This window comes from Ctenopharyngodon idella, chromosome 5, assembly GCF_019924925.1.
Source record: "Ctenopharyngodon idella isolate HZGC_01 chromosome 5, HZGC01, whole genome shotgun sequence".
NCBI lineage: Eukaryota > Metazoa > Chordata > Actinopteri > Cypriniformes > Xenocyprididae > Ctenopharyngodon > Ctenopharyngodon idella.
The window spans coordinates 32,836,151-32,853,103 of record NC_067224.1 but is presented as its reverse complement, the minus strand read 5'-3'; the positions used below and the strand labels follow the sequence as shown (position 1 = coordinate 32,853,103).

The 16,953-nt window shown below is 36.7% G+C and overlaps 1 protein-coding gene across 2 annotated transcripts in view; it reads right to left on the bottom strand.

Moving 5' to 3' along the window:
* The window catches only part of lamc3 (laminin, gamma 3), a 77,735-nt gene extending 61,159 nt beyond the window's left edge, over positions 1-16,576 (bottom strand). Inside the window, exons 1-3 of one of the 2 annotated variants that reach the window (XM_051895076.1) lie at positions 16,420-16,576; positions 15,777-16,162; positions 8,955-9,259 (exon numbers count right to left, since the gene is read on the bottom strand). In XM_051895076.1, coding sequence (XP_051751036.1) covers positions 8,955-9,259; positions 15,777-16,162; positions 16,420-16,421 — 693 coding nt within the window. In that variant the 5' untranslated portion in view covers positions 16,422-16,576. Of the gene's footprint in view, positions 1-8,954; positions 9,260-15,776 lie in introns of both variants that reach the window. The other variant, XM_051895077.1, reaches the window with a different exon arrangement.
* Between the last annotated feature and the right edge of the window lie 377 nt (positions 16,577-16,953).

Sequence of the window (16,953 nt, the reverse complement as noted above, 5' to 3'; positions counted from 1 at the left end):
AAAAAATTCTTGTGATGTTCCTCATAATGGTGTACTCACACTAGGCACGGTTGCTTTGAACCAAGGCAGGGCGCCATTGCCCCCCCCTCCCCCCTCACCCGCTGGCCCGCACTCACACTGCACTTATTGTTCCAGGCCGGGGCACGATTACGTCATATACGACGCAACTTTTTGTATAGAAGAAAACAGGAAGAAATGCACTTTCGCTAAGATACTGCCAAATAGATTTATCATTTATGCCGTGCAGAGATTTTCACTTGCACGTATCAGAGGATTATTAAGAAGACAGCTGACGTTAATGGAGTTATTTGCAGCTTTACTCACAAACTACAATTCCTGTTCATCAATAAAGGGAGAACCAGACCCATTATAAACCAAAATACACTCAAATGAATTACATTCATTGAAAAGTGTACTATCAAAGTAGTAATAAAGATGTTTTCCGTCATAATGATGACAGTAGCGCACACAAAATAGTAGCTGTTCCGTGCTCCGGCGCGGTTAGCGCTCACACTGCATGCGAACCATGCTCGAGCCCAACTGAACCGTGCTCTGGCCCACCTCTTCCAAGCAGGCCAGGGAGGGCTAAACGAACCGCGCCCGGACGTGGAACGGAGTGATCACACTAGTCAAACGAACCGGGCTTTGGGGGTCAAACGCACTCGGGCATGGGTCAGAGAGCCTAGTGTGAGTACACATGTAATTTTGGATAAAAGTGTCGGCTAAATTACTAAATGTAAATGTAAAAAATTGCATGTAACAGCGGCTGTAACTCAAATATATCACAGCAAGAATTAAGGGCAACATAAAAAAAGACATGCTGAATGTCACAGTTTGCAAAAGTCACACAATAAGGTCACCGCTTACTGACAACTTTGCAAAGATTTTTGGAACAAGTCATTTTCCAAATAAGCATTTGACCTCCAATAATTTTTTCTCTTTTTTATTGATTGAAAACTGATTATATTCACCAAAAATATCAATCAATATGTTTTGCAATTTTACAAAACATGTTTAAAAACATTATTTTTAAAGGGGTGGTTGATTGTGATTTCACTTTTTTAACTTTAGTTAGTGTGTAATGTTGCTGTTAGAGCACAAACAACATCTGCAAAGTTACGACGCTCAAAGTTCAAAGCAAAGGGAGATATTTTCTTTTAAAGAATTCTCTGTTTAAGGACTACAACAAGCTTCTTCCCGGGTTGGTGACATCACTAACCCTAAAATTTACATAAACCCTGCCCCTGAGAACACGCAGCAAAGGGATGAGGCCATGTTACATAACACAAATGCAATAGCATGTCATTAAAGCAAGATGCCAAGATAAGTTATAATGTAATTGAACTAAACTATACCTGTTCTATCTTCATGCAGCATATATTCTCTGGCTCTGTAGGCATCTTACAACAGTTCCCACATGAGCGATTTATAGATTATCACAATAAGCTAATCAATGACTTTAAGATAGCCCACATCAGCTACATAAATTAAGCAATTAACCATTTAGAAACATCCTGTTGTATTCTACATGTTGTCACTTCTTCTTGAGTCTCTACATCAGTGTCCAACTCCGGTTTGAACATAAAAGACTGAACGGTTTCTGACATTTTCAGTGAGTTTTGCTGAGGCAATGCTAACACTATGTGCTAACAGGAGCTCTTGAAACCCTGCCCTCTGCTTAGAAGCAGCAGCTCATTTGCATTTAAAGGACACACACAAAAACGGAGCGTTTTTGCTCACCCTCAAAAAGTGACAAATTTAACATGCTATAAAAAATTATCTGTGGGGTATTTTGAGCTAAAACTTTACATACACACTCTGGGGACATCAGAGACTTATTTTACATCTTGTAAAAATGGCATTATACCCTTTAAACTAGTGACTTCCTAAAAACATGAAAAATGAAAGTGTTAATGCTTGTTTCTTTGAGGATTAAGGGGGAAAATATATCGTCTACCTGTTGTGTATTTGGCAATTAATTTTGACACACAAAGCAAAATAAATGTGCATATCCGTGTTTGCTTTTTTGCAGTGGCAAAGTCTTCTGAGTTTTTGTTTTGTTTTGATTTTGTATTTAAGGCTCACTGTGAAAAGTTTTTTTTGGGCTGAGAAGGTGAGTTGAAGGGTTTTTAAAATGGTATCTGTCTAGACTGAAAAAGGAAAGTTGCTATAATGAAGAACATGCTTCACAAGTCGTGTCTGCCACATTTACAAAGGTCAGCTCACAGAATTCAGCTCATCACCATGAAAATTCAGGCTGCTTCAGCTGAAGAAAAAACTATGAGTTGTAAATGGCCAGTCAAATGAGTCATTTTCCCTTTTCACATTTTAATTTAACAATATGTCAGTGAGAGAAATAAGAGGGAGAGCGAGATGTATGTGTGGTAATAAAAGGGTTTGACTTTATTGATTCAGATTAGAAGTGAATGCGCACTCATTTTCTCGTTAAAATAAGGAGGCGTGTGAAGATGGAGAAATACAAAGAATGAGAGAACGTGAAAAAAGATAAGAGTGCTCCAAGTGGACAAGCAAACAAAAAATAAAAGATACTGATTTGTCACTAAGATTTGTCACCACCTCCATGTAAACTGGCTTAGGTATTGATCAGGGGTTGCTTTATAATCAGCATGTCGATGTATGCCTCACTGAGCAGAAATCTATGGGCAACTAGGCCATTAGGGAAAGCTCGGCTATTAAAAAATCTGACAGAGTTTTGAAAGCTAAAAACGATCAATCATCAAAGAAGTGACAGAGAGGGGAAATGGGAAGCGTGCTGTGCCATCATTCTTGTTAACGATCACAAAAATGCAGCACTGCACTGCCTCAAAAACTTCAGAAATGTTATGAAAGCTTGGGTGGTAACAGAAAATAATAGCTGAATGTGAATACAACACTATACACATTTACTTCCTGGTCAGATGCTTTCCAACAAGTGACTGCATGTAATATAAGTGTCAATGCCCAGATGAATTACAGATATCAAATTGCCTTAATAAATGTAACTACTAAAATAAGTTTTGATTTATCGTTGCTGCCTGCAGGACAGTCACATGCATATGCATATAACTAAAAATATTCAACATTCAAAAGAAATTCTACTCATACCCTGCTAGAAAGTTTAACAAAATTAATTTAAAATTACGAAAAAAAGCTAACAAAGAAAGCAAGCATTTTAAATGAATCTTTCAAATGTAACTGAATATCAAAACTGTTTTGTTTCAAAAGCTATAAGCAAAGCAATTTTTGTCATTGTTTAGTCACTGATAGCTTTTTTGGAAGGAAACATTAATTACACACACACACACACAATTAAAAACTCTAGGTAAGCAGTTCCTTGTGGACAGAATTATTCCCCTAGAAGCATGTGATCACAGCGGTCAGACTGCAGCTACCATAAATAAAGCTGTTCTGTAAAAGAAACATGGTGGCAGTGGAAAGTTCAGGGGTCCAGACATTAGAAAAGAGGCGAGGCAAGAAAATGAAAGACACTTGACTTCCCCTCTGTTTCACAGAGTATCTAAATCACTACTTCCACTCTCTAATTACAGAGTGAAAGAATTAGTGATTAAAGTAATGAGTACAAAGGGAGATAAATGGAGGCAGGAGTTCAAGTGTGTGTGTTTGTGCAGGGCTGAGAAGAAACAGTAAAACGTTAAGTGCTCATGTATGCAAAACCCTTACCTCAAACTAGCATGTAAATCATGTCAGAATCCTATTAAGTATTTATAATTTATCAATCATGATTGTATGCATGTATACATGTTGAAATTTATATATGTTATATGTTTTGAATTTAACAGAAATTTGCATTGGTGTACAGAATTGCAATTCAAAATTAAAATGAAGGAAGTAGAATTAGAAGACAAAGACATTCATGCAATGACTAATTTTTAACTATAGAATAGGCCTTACAAGCTAGTGTTGTCAAAAGTACCGACTTCGGCACCAAGTCGGTACTGAAATTTTAAAAATGTGATGCTTTGAGTGCTGTTGAGTGGATTTGTAAACACCTCTGATTGGGCATTGTGTTCACGCGCTCATCAGATATGTCTGTGATTGGCTACAATGATCAGCGCTTCAAAAACATGTTGTAAATAGACAGCAATGACGCTCTTCACCGAGCGCTTATACAGATAGACACGGGAGCATTTGAAAGCAGGCGTCTATCAGCGGATTGCTTTCAAATTCAAACACTTCCAGGTGTTTTTAAACGCTCCCGTGCGTTGATCATTGTAACCAAACACAGACAAATATGTTGAGCGCATGAACACAATGGTCAATCAGAGGTGCTCAAAGCATCACAGTTTTAAAATTTCAGTACCGACTTGGTATCGAAGACGGTACTTTTGACAACGCTATACAGGGATAGACATACTGTATCTGTTAGAAATGTCACCTACTGAATTTTGCACTATAAACAACACGCATTTATATTTATGGCAAGACTGGAAGAACACATTTCCCTGCCTGTCAAATTTCTCTGAATTGTAATTCAGTAAATTCTACTTCCTGTCATTTCAATTCAACTTCCTGCAAAGTGTGGCAATTTCAAAGAAAATTCAAATTCTTCAAATCTGTATTTTTCACAACCCTGTCCACGACAAATCTATCGTTGGCATCACTTTCAGAACTTTTTTTTGTTTTTGTTTTTTTGTTTTGTGGATGATGAATGATAAAAACAATAAAAGCCAATCCTAATCCATCCTACTTTGACATATGCACTGCAATTACATTCACAGAGCATAAATGAATTGTGGACTATAACACGAAAATAACATAACATTATCATCTGTTAGTGTGAATGCTAATACAGTTATCATTATGGTTATTTGTGCGAACAGGCTTTAAATCATTCATCACTGTTTGTTTAAATGCGTGATTTACTCTGAGTATGCTTAATGGATTCATTATTTATTTTTGTAAAAACATTTCCTATAGTACATACTACTTTAGTGTCAAATGTACTATAAATATCTTCTGCTTTAACGAAACCAGCAATTTAATGTTCTCATATGCTGTTATTTTCATAGCTTATCTCATTTATTCCCATCTTTCTTGCTCTCTGCATACCCTCATGTCGATCACAGGAAATCAAGAAAATGAATTAAAATAACTAGGCCAGCAACAAAGTGACATTTGGGTAACTGGAGAATCTTAGTTCTTCTGCTGTCTACAGAGGATCCATTTCCGCTTGCAGAGAGCCCATTATGAGAAGCAATGCAGATGTATGTGCGAAATGGATTCTGAGATTAGTCATTAAAACAGGTTGAACAAAAACAAGCTCCACTAAATAAAGTGGTTATTGTTTAGCCTTGAGGATCCAGGTCTATAGTGGAAGACATACTGGTGTGTATGTGTACGTGTATACACATGCTGATTACTATCTACCCCTCAGCCCAACAGCTGGACTACATCAACTCAAGCACTCTCTTCCAGTTCCGTCTCTCTTTTTTGTGGGGCCACTAGAGTCCCCTTACATCCTCATTTTAAAAACCCAATTCATCTCCTGTGTGATAGGGAGATTCTATTTCACACTTTCGGCTACAAGCCTCAATCACAAGAAGCCAAACTGTTATCTCTGCTCTTAAATAAAATGACATCCCTTCTTTTCTGTTGCTCCCTCTCTGGTTGTCCTCTAGTGGCTCTCATCTTTGTAAACAGTCAGGCTAGCTGTTTTTCTTTGAAACAGTAAGAGAAAGGAGGAGGATGAAAAGATTGAAAGTGAAAAAGCCTTAACTAAAAATTGGCCTTTACACACTTCCACAACAAATCTCAGTAGGTACAAATATCTTTATGCCTGTTCAACTACTGCATGGCAAGTACCCCATTTACCCCATTAACATTTATTCATTCATTTGCAATTGGATCAGTGCTAAACACAGGTGCAAACAGGGCCTCAAATATTAGTGCTTTTCCACCGAAATGGTTCATGTCTGGGTTCCAGGCAAGCCCCACTTCAATGTGGCACACTGAATCCTGTGACTAGTAGGTGCTGTTGTCATTCTAACCTTAATTCCAACCCTAACTCCTACGTCACTACAACATTCAATGTAACACCAGCCCTAAAAACTCGCTGGTCTCAAATGGGGGACAGAGAAATGCTGACACTGTCTATGAGAAATGTAATAACACTGCACTATTGCTCTATGTCTAAATATTTTCAACTGTGCACTAAAGAGAGACTTGGCGTGCAAGATTGCAAGTGAATTAGCAGTTTCAGTTTCAATATCTCTCCAGCAAGAACAGAAGTAAGTACCGACAGTTAATACGAGAACTGTCGGTACACTAGAATCACTCCCGGTACTGTGAAAAGGAAAAAATATGCGCCGCACATAAAGCACTCAGTCAAAATCACACCTGCCCTGCTTATTCTTTTCTGCTCTCTTGTAACATCATTATTTTAATCTTATCTACAAAAATCATGCAATTTAATTATTATTGAAGTTACTTTTCTGGGAAGCTGCATTCAAAATCCACTTGCCTTACAAATCTGAGAGGCATGTGCACATCAGTTTGAACCTTTCAGTAACCTTTCTGTTATAACACTTTTTCTTAAATCCATTTTCTTGTTACAAAAATAGATGTGGAGGCAGTGAGATCCCATTCTCCATGATCTTTTTGCAGGTACTCATCTAATATCCTGTCAAATCTGGTTTGATTTGGGCTGTACCTACTTCAATATATGGGCATTCAACAACTTTGCACACTTTAATGTTCCAGAGAGAATTTTATTTTTATTAAAAATGGCAGATTTTTAAATTTTTTGTGAAGGTCACATTAAAACTGTCTGGTATGGAAGCTTGTTTCCGCCACTGGAGAAAAAAAAAAAAAAAAAAAAAAAAGACTCACAATTCTGACTTTTTTTCCCTCAGAATTGCATGATATAAACTCGCAATTGCAAGTTATAAAGTCAGAATTGCAAGATATAAACTCAACTGACTTTTATAAACTGACTTTTTTTCCTCAGAATTGTGTTTATATCTTGCAATTCTGACTTTATAGCCAACGATTGCGAGTCATAAAGTCAGAATTGTGAGATATAAACTCACAATTCTGAGAAATTGGATTGGAATTGGACTTTATATCTCACAACTCTAAGAAAAGAAGTCTGAAATGAGAGATAAATTCACAACTGCAAGAAAAAGTCAGAATTGTGAGGAAAAAAAGTCACAATTATGTTTTAGAGGGATAGTTCACCCAAAATTGAAAATTTACTCACCCTCAAGCTATCCTAGGTGTATATGACTACCTTTTTTCAGACAAACACAATCAGAGTAGTATTACAAAACATCCCAGCTCTTCCAAGCTTTATAATGGTAGTGTCAGGGATGCTGGTTGCAGCACAAAGTAATATAGTCAGGATCTTGATACAGCAGCTTCTTTATTCAAACAAACTCAAAACTCTACAAAACACTCAGAACCAAGAACAGAACAGCCAACTTGACAATGACAAGGACAGACAGAGAACCGAAAGAAACACAGGGTTTAAATACAAGGGGCGCTAACAAGCTAATTAATCAGACACAGCTGGGACAAATGAACTCAATGATGGTAACCATAGAAACAAAGGAGTGGCGGGAAACTGAACAAAGGAGCTGATCGAAATGCAAACAGAAAGTTCAAACACAAACCGAAACGTGACAGGTAGTGAATGGTGCTTACAATTTTGAAGTCCAAAAAGTGCATCCATCCATCGTAAAATATATCCACACAGCTCCAGGTGGCTAATAAAGGCCTTCTGAAGCAAAGCAATGGGTTTTTGTAAAAAAAATCCGTATTTAAATCTTTATAAACTAAATTAACAAGCTTCCGGCAGACGGCCTACGCAAATTGACTTACTCCAAAAGAGCAATCTCTGACCTGACACATGATGCACCGATGAACGTGGAAGCGCAGAGTATAGAGCAAAACAAAACACCGGTCACGAATTAGAAGTCTAAAACGAGAATTTTTAAAGAGAAATATCAGAGGATTTTGATATAAATAAGAGGAGCTTGAGTTTGACCCATCGCTTCGCTTCAGAAGGCCTTTATTAACCCCCTGGAGTCGTATGGATTACTTTTATGATGGATGGATGCACTTTTTTTGGACTTCAAAATCAGGAGCGCCATTCACTATCATTACAAAGCTTGGAAGAGCAAGGATATGTTTTAATATAACTCCATTTGTGTTCGTCTGAAAGAGGATAGTCATATACACCTAGGATGGCTTGAGGGTGAGTAAACCATGGGATAATTTTCATTTGGGTGAACTATCCCTTTAAACTGCTTTATTCTGTGGCGGAAACAAGCTTCCATTTTTATGTGTATATATAAACACAATTGGAAATTGTTAGTAGACAAATAAACTAGTGAGAGTGTGAATCAAGTGTTTATTTTCTAAAGGTCTACAGGACCAAAATGCCCAAAGTTGCAAAAACACCTATATATGTGTGCATTCATATACTGTATTAAACAGTTGGGTGAGCTCTGGCAGCTGCCTGTCACCTTTGATTTTCTGAACTTCATCTGATGGCTGTGACTGTATCTCTGTGTGAAAGAAGCTCCCTAGAAATCTTTGGAAAAGGTTGCAGGCTGTATTTAGTAGCACGGCATGCTGAGCATACCCATGTTTAGCCGTAAGATTCTGCTGTGAAAGTTTGAAAGTTAGAGTAGCTTGACAGTGAGGTATATTTTCCTTAAAGCTTTCTTCTGAAACAACAAAGCACAACCATCTACATATCTAAAGGCTGAGGAGATGAGCTGCTAACTAAAACTTATCCTCAAGTTATTGTCAACAAGCCATGAAGGTAAATATTTATGTATGTACACTGTAAATCCCTTGGGTTTACATTAGAAATTGTTCATGTTTAAATTTGGCATACTAAAAGATGTATCCAGATGGGTTAAATATAAAATCATACTATTGTATTACTTGACAGCCAAACTCTCATACTGTAAAATAACATGACATACCTGTAACACAGGACTCTGGTCGAAGTTGTAGGCACTAGGTCGTCCTTCCAATGTGGAGAAGGCCACATTTCCGCCGGTTAGTGGAGAGATGTCACTAAACTCATCCGTGCAGAGTGCCATCCTTTCCTTATCGCCTGGACGTATGAAGCCCTTATTGTCCCTCCCGTACGTCTTGCGACAGGAAGCACTGTAATATTGGTATGGCTGCCATGGTCCATTCTCCTCCGTACGCTTGTAGATGGCAAAGCTCTCTGGTCGGCTGGTGTAGAACTTCAAACGGACATATGTGATCTCAAAGGATTTGCCTTGGAAAAACAACAACAACATTAAAGTCATTACAATTATTAGTGCTAATCTGGACAGATCTCACAAAATTCAGTACCTTCATAGTTACAGTAGCCTCATAATTAAAGTCCTGGTCATAATTAATGTGACCTGTAAACTGAGTTAATGTAAGATTTGCATCTACACTGAAAAAAAAATTAACATTTAAATTAAATGGTTTATCCATATCCAAATATTATTTAATGTCCCTGAATCAACCATTTTAAAAACATTAATTTATACTGATTAAAATAGCTTTATGGAATAAATATAGTACAAATAGCTCTTTAGGTAATATTTGCAGGTTACCACTTTTTACAGTGTACATCCTTCATCTATAATGGGCCAACATCAAGAGTGCACAAGTGCAGGATAAAGCCAATAGAAAATTAAGGATGAAAAAGGACAAGGACACTTTAGAGAGGAAAGCAGCTTTCTTGTGTGTCTGTAGAGAATATGTGGAGTTTGTGTCTTGAGAAAATGGCATACTTTGTGGTACTTTGTCAGTTTAATTGCTGCTTGAATCTAATTGTCCAAATGAACTGGAGAGTTCCTGAAATGTCTTTAACCTTAGGATGCTCCAGAAGGGCCTGTTCCTGCAGCCAGTGTACTGAAAGAGATATAACTAATAACACAGTTATTTTGTTTAAATTTAGTCAAAATAAAGTTTGTTGTTGTTCTGCCGTGTTTTGAGATTGGCTACCATCTCTGTAAAACTAACATACTTATTACCAGTGTTGCAGCCAAAAGATCACAGAGTCGTCATCGACTAATAAATCCCACAGCTGGCAAATGTCTGTATGAGGTCTAAATAAGCAATAATCACACGACTGTACTGATACAGACAAACAGCGTGATTGCAGTGTGATATTGTACACAACAATTCAATAAACATGAAGCTAATATTGAGTATGTGGTTCAGGCACAATTTTACCAGTTATTTTGTCTGTTTTTGCCCCACCAGATGAAAATATGTCCAGATAAAGTCAAATCATTCTCAACAATTGTGCGTCTCTGAGCAATATTTTAGAGATTAATATTTTGTAAATAAAGTGGTAAATTATTATTTTTTTTTAACTCAAACAAACACTCACGTCGCTTCATAAAACTGAGGTTAAACCAATGGAGTCACATGAATTACTTTAATGATGTCTTTACTACATTTCTGAGGCTTGAAAGTGGTACAGTAGTTGCATAGGCTGTCAATGGAGGGAAAGAAAGCTCTCAGATTTCATTAAAAAGATCTTCATTTGTGTTCCAAATATGAACGAACGTCTTCTGGATGTGGAACGACTTGAGGGTGAGTAATTAATGACAAAATGTTAATTTTTGGGTGAACTAACCCTTTAGTCAATGTCTCACACATAAAGACACAAGTCATTTGTCGCCATACAGGCTAAACAATGTTATCTGCAGAAAGAGTCTCCACCACAAAAATAAAAAACATTATTCTTTTTTTTTTTTTTTTTAATCTTTCTTTTGTATACACAGACATGCTCACCCACACCATGGCGGTTGCCATGTTGAAATCATTTAAGCATAATTTCACCTCAGCATGTGAGAAGATTATCTTGGCTAGAAAAACCAAGAGAAGAAATGGAGTGAAATCAAGCGGGAGAAAAATAAAAATAAAACAAGAGTTGGTCTCCAGCTCTAATCTTGAACGGTCTGGAACAAAACAATTAATCAGTCTGCAGGACTTGAATTTGTATATGTACGTAGGTTATAAATAATATGTTTGTCTCTCACAGGTTTAATGTGTTTTTATACTACAGAGCTGCTGAATACTCAAATCTGATTGGTTGACCACTGTTCTAAGGTGTGCAATTATTTTAAGGTAAACGCACGGCTAAAGTAGTTCTGGCAGGTCTTGGCCGCATTGCAGTTCCATATCACTTCGCCAAATGTTTTCAGTTATCTCAATAGGTCCTACAGCCTACAACCGCAAAAGAAACAAAACCCACAACACCGACCAAGCAAATAAATATAGTAAACAATAGGATGAAAACGACAAATTATTGTCATGGCTTTTGCCACAAAATACGTTTTATTGTGTCCTGAAAGCGCATACTCTCTCCAGCTCACTTTCTCTCTCTTTCAAACGTACACATGTTCTGTATAGTACAGACACACACATAGAAATGTTTTGTCAGCACTGCTCTGACAAAATAATCAGTAAAATAGTTTAGCAACTTAAAAGATATATGGCATTTCTCACCAGCGAGGTAATAACTGTGCGGTTCTTGAGGTAACATTAGATAAACTTATAGTTTCGCTATTAGTAGAGACACTGCTGCCATTAGAGATGCACAGACTCAGGTAGGCTAATTTACATATGCTTATTCTCTCTCTCTCTCTCTCTCTCTCTCTCTCTCTCTCTCTCAACTATGTTATTAACTGTACCAACTGTATTAGTCTGCTATCAAGGCCCAAGCCTCCGTTACTAGTTCTGAAATCATGTTTTGGAATTAGCAGCGGAGGCTTGGGATGAGATGCATAAGAAATTAGTCCCAGTGCTTCCGGTTCCTTCCGGTCTAACTCACCTTGTTAAATGTCATCTAACTTTTAGTAAGAGTGACACAAAAGAACCTGATTTGATCTTAGATGGAATTAGTATATTTAACAAAAAATGTAATAATAAGCATATTGGACAATTCTTCAAAATAAAACATGTAACATTCCTAAAGGCAAATGTTATTGGGCATCTCTTATCGAATCTATAGACTGGAAGGAAGCTTGGCTGTTACCTCATAAATACTGCATTCCAAATAAGACCAAAGAAGTTCATTTTAAGATATTAGGCTACATAAAATATACCCTGTGAATGAAACTGTGGCAAAATATATGGAGATTAACAGTTCTTGCTCATTTTGTAGGAATAATGATGAAACACTGATCCATTTATTTTTCCAATGTGAAAAAACTCAAAACTTTTGGAATAGTTTATATCTTCATATAGGTAAGCATCTTGATTCTTTCAAATCCTTTCAATTAAAAGATATAATTTGTTACTAAAAAAGGTACAACTAATACTCCAATAAATTATATTGTTAATTTTTTTATTTTGTTTGGAAAAATTTTTATTCATAAGCAAAAATTCTCTAACTCGCAGCCTACCTTTTCACATTTCTTAATTGAAATTGATGCATTTCTCAAATCTCTTAGGTTGATTAAAAACAAGAAAAGTGACAGATTTTTGAAATCTTATGATTTGTTTGGTAATGCCTCTGATGCATAATGTTTCCTCTGTATGTGATTATGATGTTATTTTATTTTTATTTATTTACCTTTTCCTTTCTCTTATTTTGTTTGTGGAACTTTACATGAAGATTTTATGTAACTTCATTCCTGTAGAGATTCTGTCTGTTTTGTCTTTGTATCTGTTCATTGTTTGACACATTATAATAATAATAATAATAAAAAAAAAAAGAAACAGCCACAGTATGTTCATACTGTTATGTACCTTTAGACAAAGCCACATCAATATAGAGCAACAGCTGTTATCCTGGAAAGAATGAGTAGACTAAACTTATCTGTGTGGGTGTGTTTGTGTCTGAACTTAACTGAACCTGAACAGACTCAATATTTATAAACTATAAAGAGCTGCATGTAATCATGTCTGTGTATAGTAAACTGATTTTTTTTTTCTTTCATTAAGATTACAGAATTAATAGTAAATAGTTGTAAACACTATAAAATGAAAGTAAAACAAATTCATGTTAACATTTGCCATTTTCAGTGCACTATGTAAATGACTTGAACTTGAAGATAAGCACGGAGTTTACAGACCAAACGTAAAGTGTTTAGTTACGAACTGTATTTTTTCAGTGTTTACATATATGATATTTCTAAGTGTTTGCCCTTGGTCTAAACAAGCTTTGTTAAAATGGTATGATTTGCGCACAATGATTTGTAATGTTCATTTCAGTATTTTGCAGCAAACATCTGTATCTTATATTGGTCCTTTGAACATCTTTGAATGAAAACCCCAATGGAAACCAGATGTGGAAACATTCCTTAGAAGTCTGCATGTGTGTGTTTGTGTATGTTTACGTGTGTGTATGGGAAAGACCCGACCTGCCACTGGACCTCTGCTGCTTTCTGTGTTTGTCTTATTCTTTGTAGTGTTTTCTGTACCACCCCCATCTCTCTCTCTGCTGCGTGTGTGTGTGTGTGTGTGTGTGTGTGTGTGTGTGTGTGTGTAGGCCTCCCCAGGATGCATTCTGTTTGGTTTGGAAATGTGAGAAGGCCTTTCACAGACACCCAACTGCAAGGGATCTTTGAATCAGAGCAAACACAAGAACATACACCTTATGTTTTATCCCTGATTAGCCTGTTGAAATAATTTTAGTGCTCTTTCATCTCCCATTTTTTCTCTCTTTCACAAATTGTGCTCCTAAGAAAATCATCAAATTATATCTGCACTTATGAGGTGCAGAAATTGAAAGGTGGTACAATTCAGCTAGCAGCAAGATAAGAAGAGAATCAGAAAGACAGATGTCTGTTTGTGCTAAGAAATTATGAATCAACTGTTTTGATATTGACAGCCCTTGGGAATGACAAGAAAAAGGTGCAAAGACATGCTCAATACTGAAATATAACTGTAGTGTATAGTCTTCATATAACCAAACCTTTGACTACAACCGCGTCTGGTTCACACTGCAACTTAGAACCGCCCGCTGAGACAGGATGAAACCATTTGTAAGGATACCATCCACAGTTTGTGTTGCTTTTCACACTGATTTTATAGCTTCAATTCCCGGTTTCACAGACAAGGCTTAAGCTAGTCCCAGACTAAAATGCATGTTTGAGCTGTTTTAACTGAAAGCAACTTGTACTGACATCTTAAAATATGTCAGTGGCATTATTTTGTCACAAGATGCACACCAGTAATGCTTTTTTTCTAAGGCACATTTATAAAAGCTACTTAAATGTCCTAATTTAACTAAGAACTAATCCTGGCTTAATCTAAGCGTTGTCTGTCAAACCGGGCCGAAATGTTATATCATGTAATATTTGCAGACACTTTAGCTTGCATAGAGGGTATACATTTTATTATTTTATTATTCCCTGGGAATTGAATCCATGAACCATGACTATTTGTTATAAAAACCTAATTTAAGTACTGTAGTAAACATTCATATCACAGCATATTATAAAATAATTATGTGTATGTATAGTGCATATATGTCAAATACTAAAGTGTTAAACATTGTGTCAGCTGGTTGCCATCATTTTGAGTTCCTTTAGCAAGCTGTGGCAGTTAATATGCTAATAATCAAAGCTGTTGTTGTGTCAGCTACTGTTATGTGTAGTCTTTACCCATATTTAGTGAACGTTTGTTATTTTTAATTGTTTTGTACAAATGCTGTGATTCTGTTACACTGGGTCTCTGAGGGTTAAGGAAGAAAGAAAAGAGCAACATTTCACCTTAAAGAATACAAATAACAAAAAATAGTTTCAAAATAGTTACATTCTTACAGACATATGGGAATGCTTATGATTGAAAACACTGTAGCTTAAAGTCTGCAGGGCAATAATGTAATAGAACTAGAAACCAGCTGAGATATCAGAGTCATCTAATCTGATAGGCTACAAAAATGACATTAGATTTCTCAGGTGTTTACACTGTAGTGGAAACACATTGTGACTAGCAGATTCGCAGCACAGAATGCTAGGCTGAGTGTAGCAAGACAATTAACACTTTCAATGCCCAGAAAGCTACTAAAGACATATTTAAAACAGTTCATGTGACTACAGTGGTTCAACCTTAATGTTATGAAGTGACGAGAATGCTTTTTGTGCGCCAAAAAAACAAAATAACGACTTTATTCAACAATATCTAGTGATGGCCGATATCAAAACGCCTCTTTGTGAAGCTTCAAAGCTTTACAAATCTTTTGTTTCGAATCAGTGGTTTGGAGAGTGTATCAAACTGCCAAAGTCACGTGATTTCAGTAAACAAGGCTTTGTTACGTCATAAGTATTTTGAAATTTCAATGGTTCACCACTGGGGGGCGTGACTTTGGCAGTTTGATACATGCTCCGAACCACTGATTTGAAACAAAAGATTCGTAAAGCTTCGAAGCAGTGTTTTGAAATTGCAAATCACTAGATATTGTTGAATAAAGTCGTTATTTTGTTTTTTTGGCGCACAAAAAGCATTCTCGTCTCTTCATAACATTAAGGTTGAACCACTGTAGTCACATAAACTGTTTTAAATATGTCTTTAGTAGCTTTCTGGGCATCTGAAATTGTCTTGCTGGCAATGGAGGCCTCACTGAGCCATCGGATTTTATGAAAAATATCTTAATTTGTGTTCTTACGGGTGTGGAACGACATGAGGGTGAGTAATTAATGACAGAATTTTCATTTTTTTGTGAACTAACCCTTTAACACTGATCTGTACAAATTTCATTACACATTTTGTTTTTGCACATTCAATGGGGAGTCTTTTCCTACTGTTTCATAGATATTAAAGCACAATTGGTGACTTACCAAGATGCAGTGTGATGTTAACCGAATTAGGATACTGAACTCCATAGAACATGGACTGGCTCTGCCACCAGGTGGGCTCTTCATCCGTGTGGAAGTCAGTCAGGTAAGTGGCGTTACGATTCAGTTCCCAGTCCGAGGCATCACAGTGGTGACATGAGCGTGTGGATCCCGTCTGCATGCAATAGTCCTCAGGTGGGATACCGCACACGTTTGAAACGATAACAGAGCGACTGAAGGCTGCATTTTCGAATTTAGGCAAACAGCGGCTCGGGATGCCCTCCTCATTGTAACAAGAGTCCATTCCAGCAAGAACATGGGAGAAGGTGGTGAAAAGCAGAAGTAAAAGAGAGTGAAGTGCAGAGAAATCCATCCTTCTGCACAATGGCCTATAACAGAAACAACTTCAAAAGAGCAGACAGCTTGAAAACAAGTCTAGCAAATAATCCAAATCAGAGCCACATGCTACAGGGAAAAACTTCAAGGGAAGTTCAACAGTTCATTGTTCAAAGGCAAGCATAATGAAGTATGTGATATAGCAAACGCACATGCAGATACACACATTTTGTGTGATGCAAAAACAATTCTCTAAGTTTGCATGCAGCAATAAAGTTTCATATAATATACAAGTTGCATGAACACATACATTCAGTTAAGCAGGAAAGGTATAAAAAAAACTGGAATATTCCTCCATCCTCAGTCTTTTTCCTCAGTTTTCTTTCTATCAGCATGTGTTTCCACTCTAAGAAGCATAGGACACAGACTCTCTTCCTCTCTCATAAAGATTTGCAGACAGACAGAGTAAGAAAGAGAAAGGGTTGAAGGGGAGTAGACTGGGGTTGACCAATAATTAGGTAAATAGAGGGAGGGGCTTCATGTGAGAACGGATAAAAAAGTATAGAGGAGTGAGAAAGTTTGGAAGAGAGGCGCCCTCTTTTGTAAGGAGAAATAGGAACTGCTGTTAGCATATGTATTTCATTAAATAACTGAGGGGTCAAGGTTTGGCTGGTTAGCATGACCCCAATAGCCCCTGCTGGTTGATGGCCATAACTACAACACATTGCACAAAAAATAAAATTAAACAAACAAACAAACAATAAATAACAATAAATGCTTGATTTGAGAATATACAAATTTATAGTATATAAGAATTTTTACATTTTAATAAAAAACAAAGATT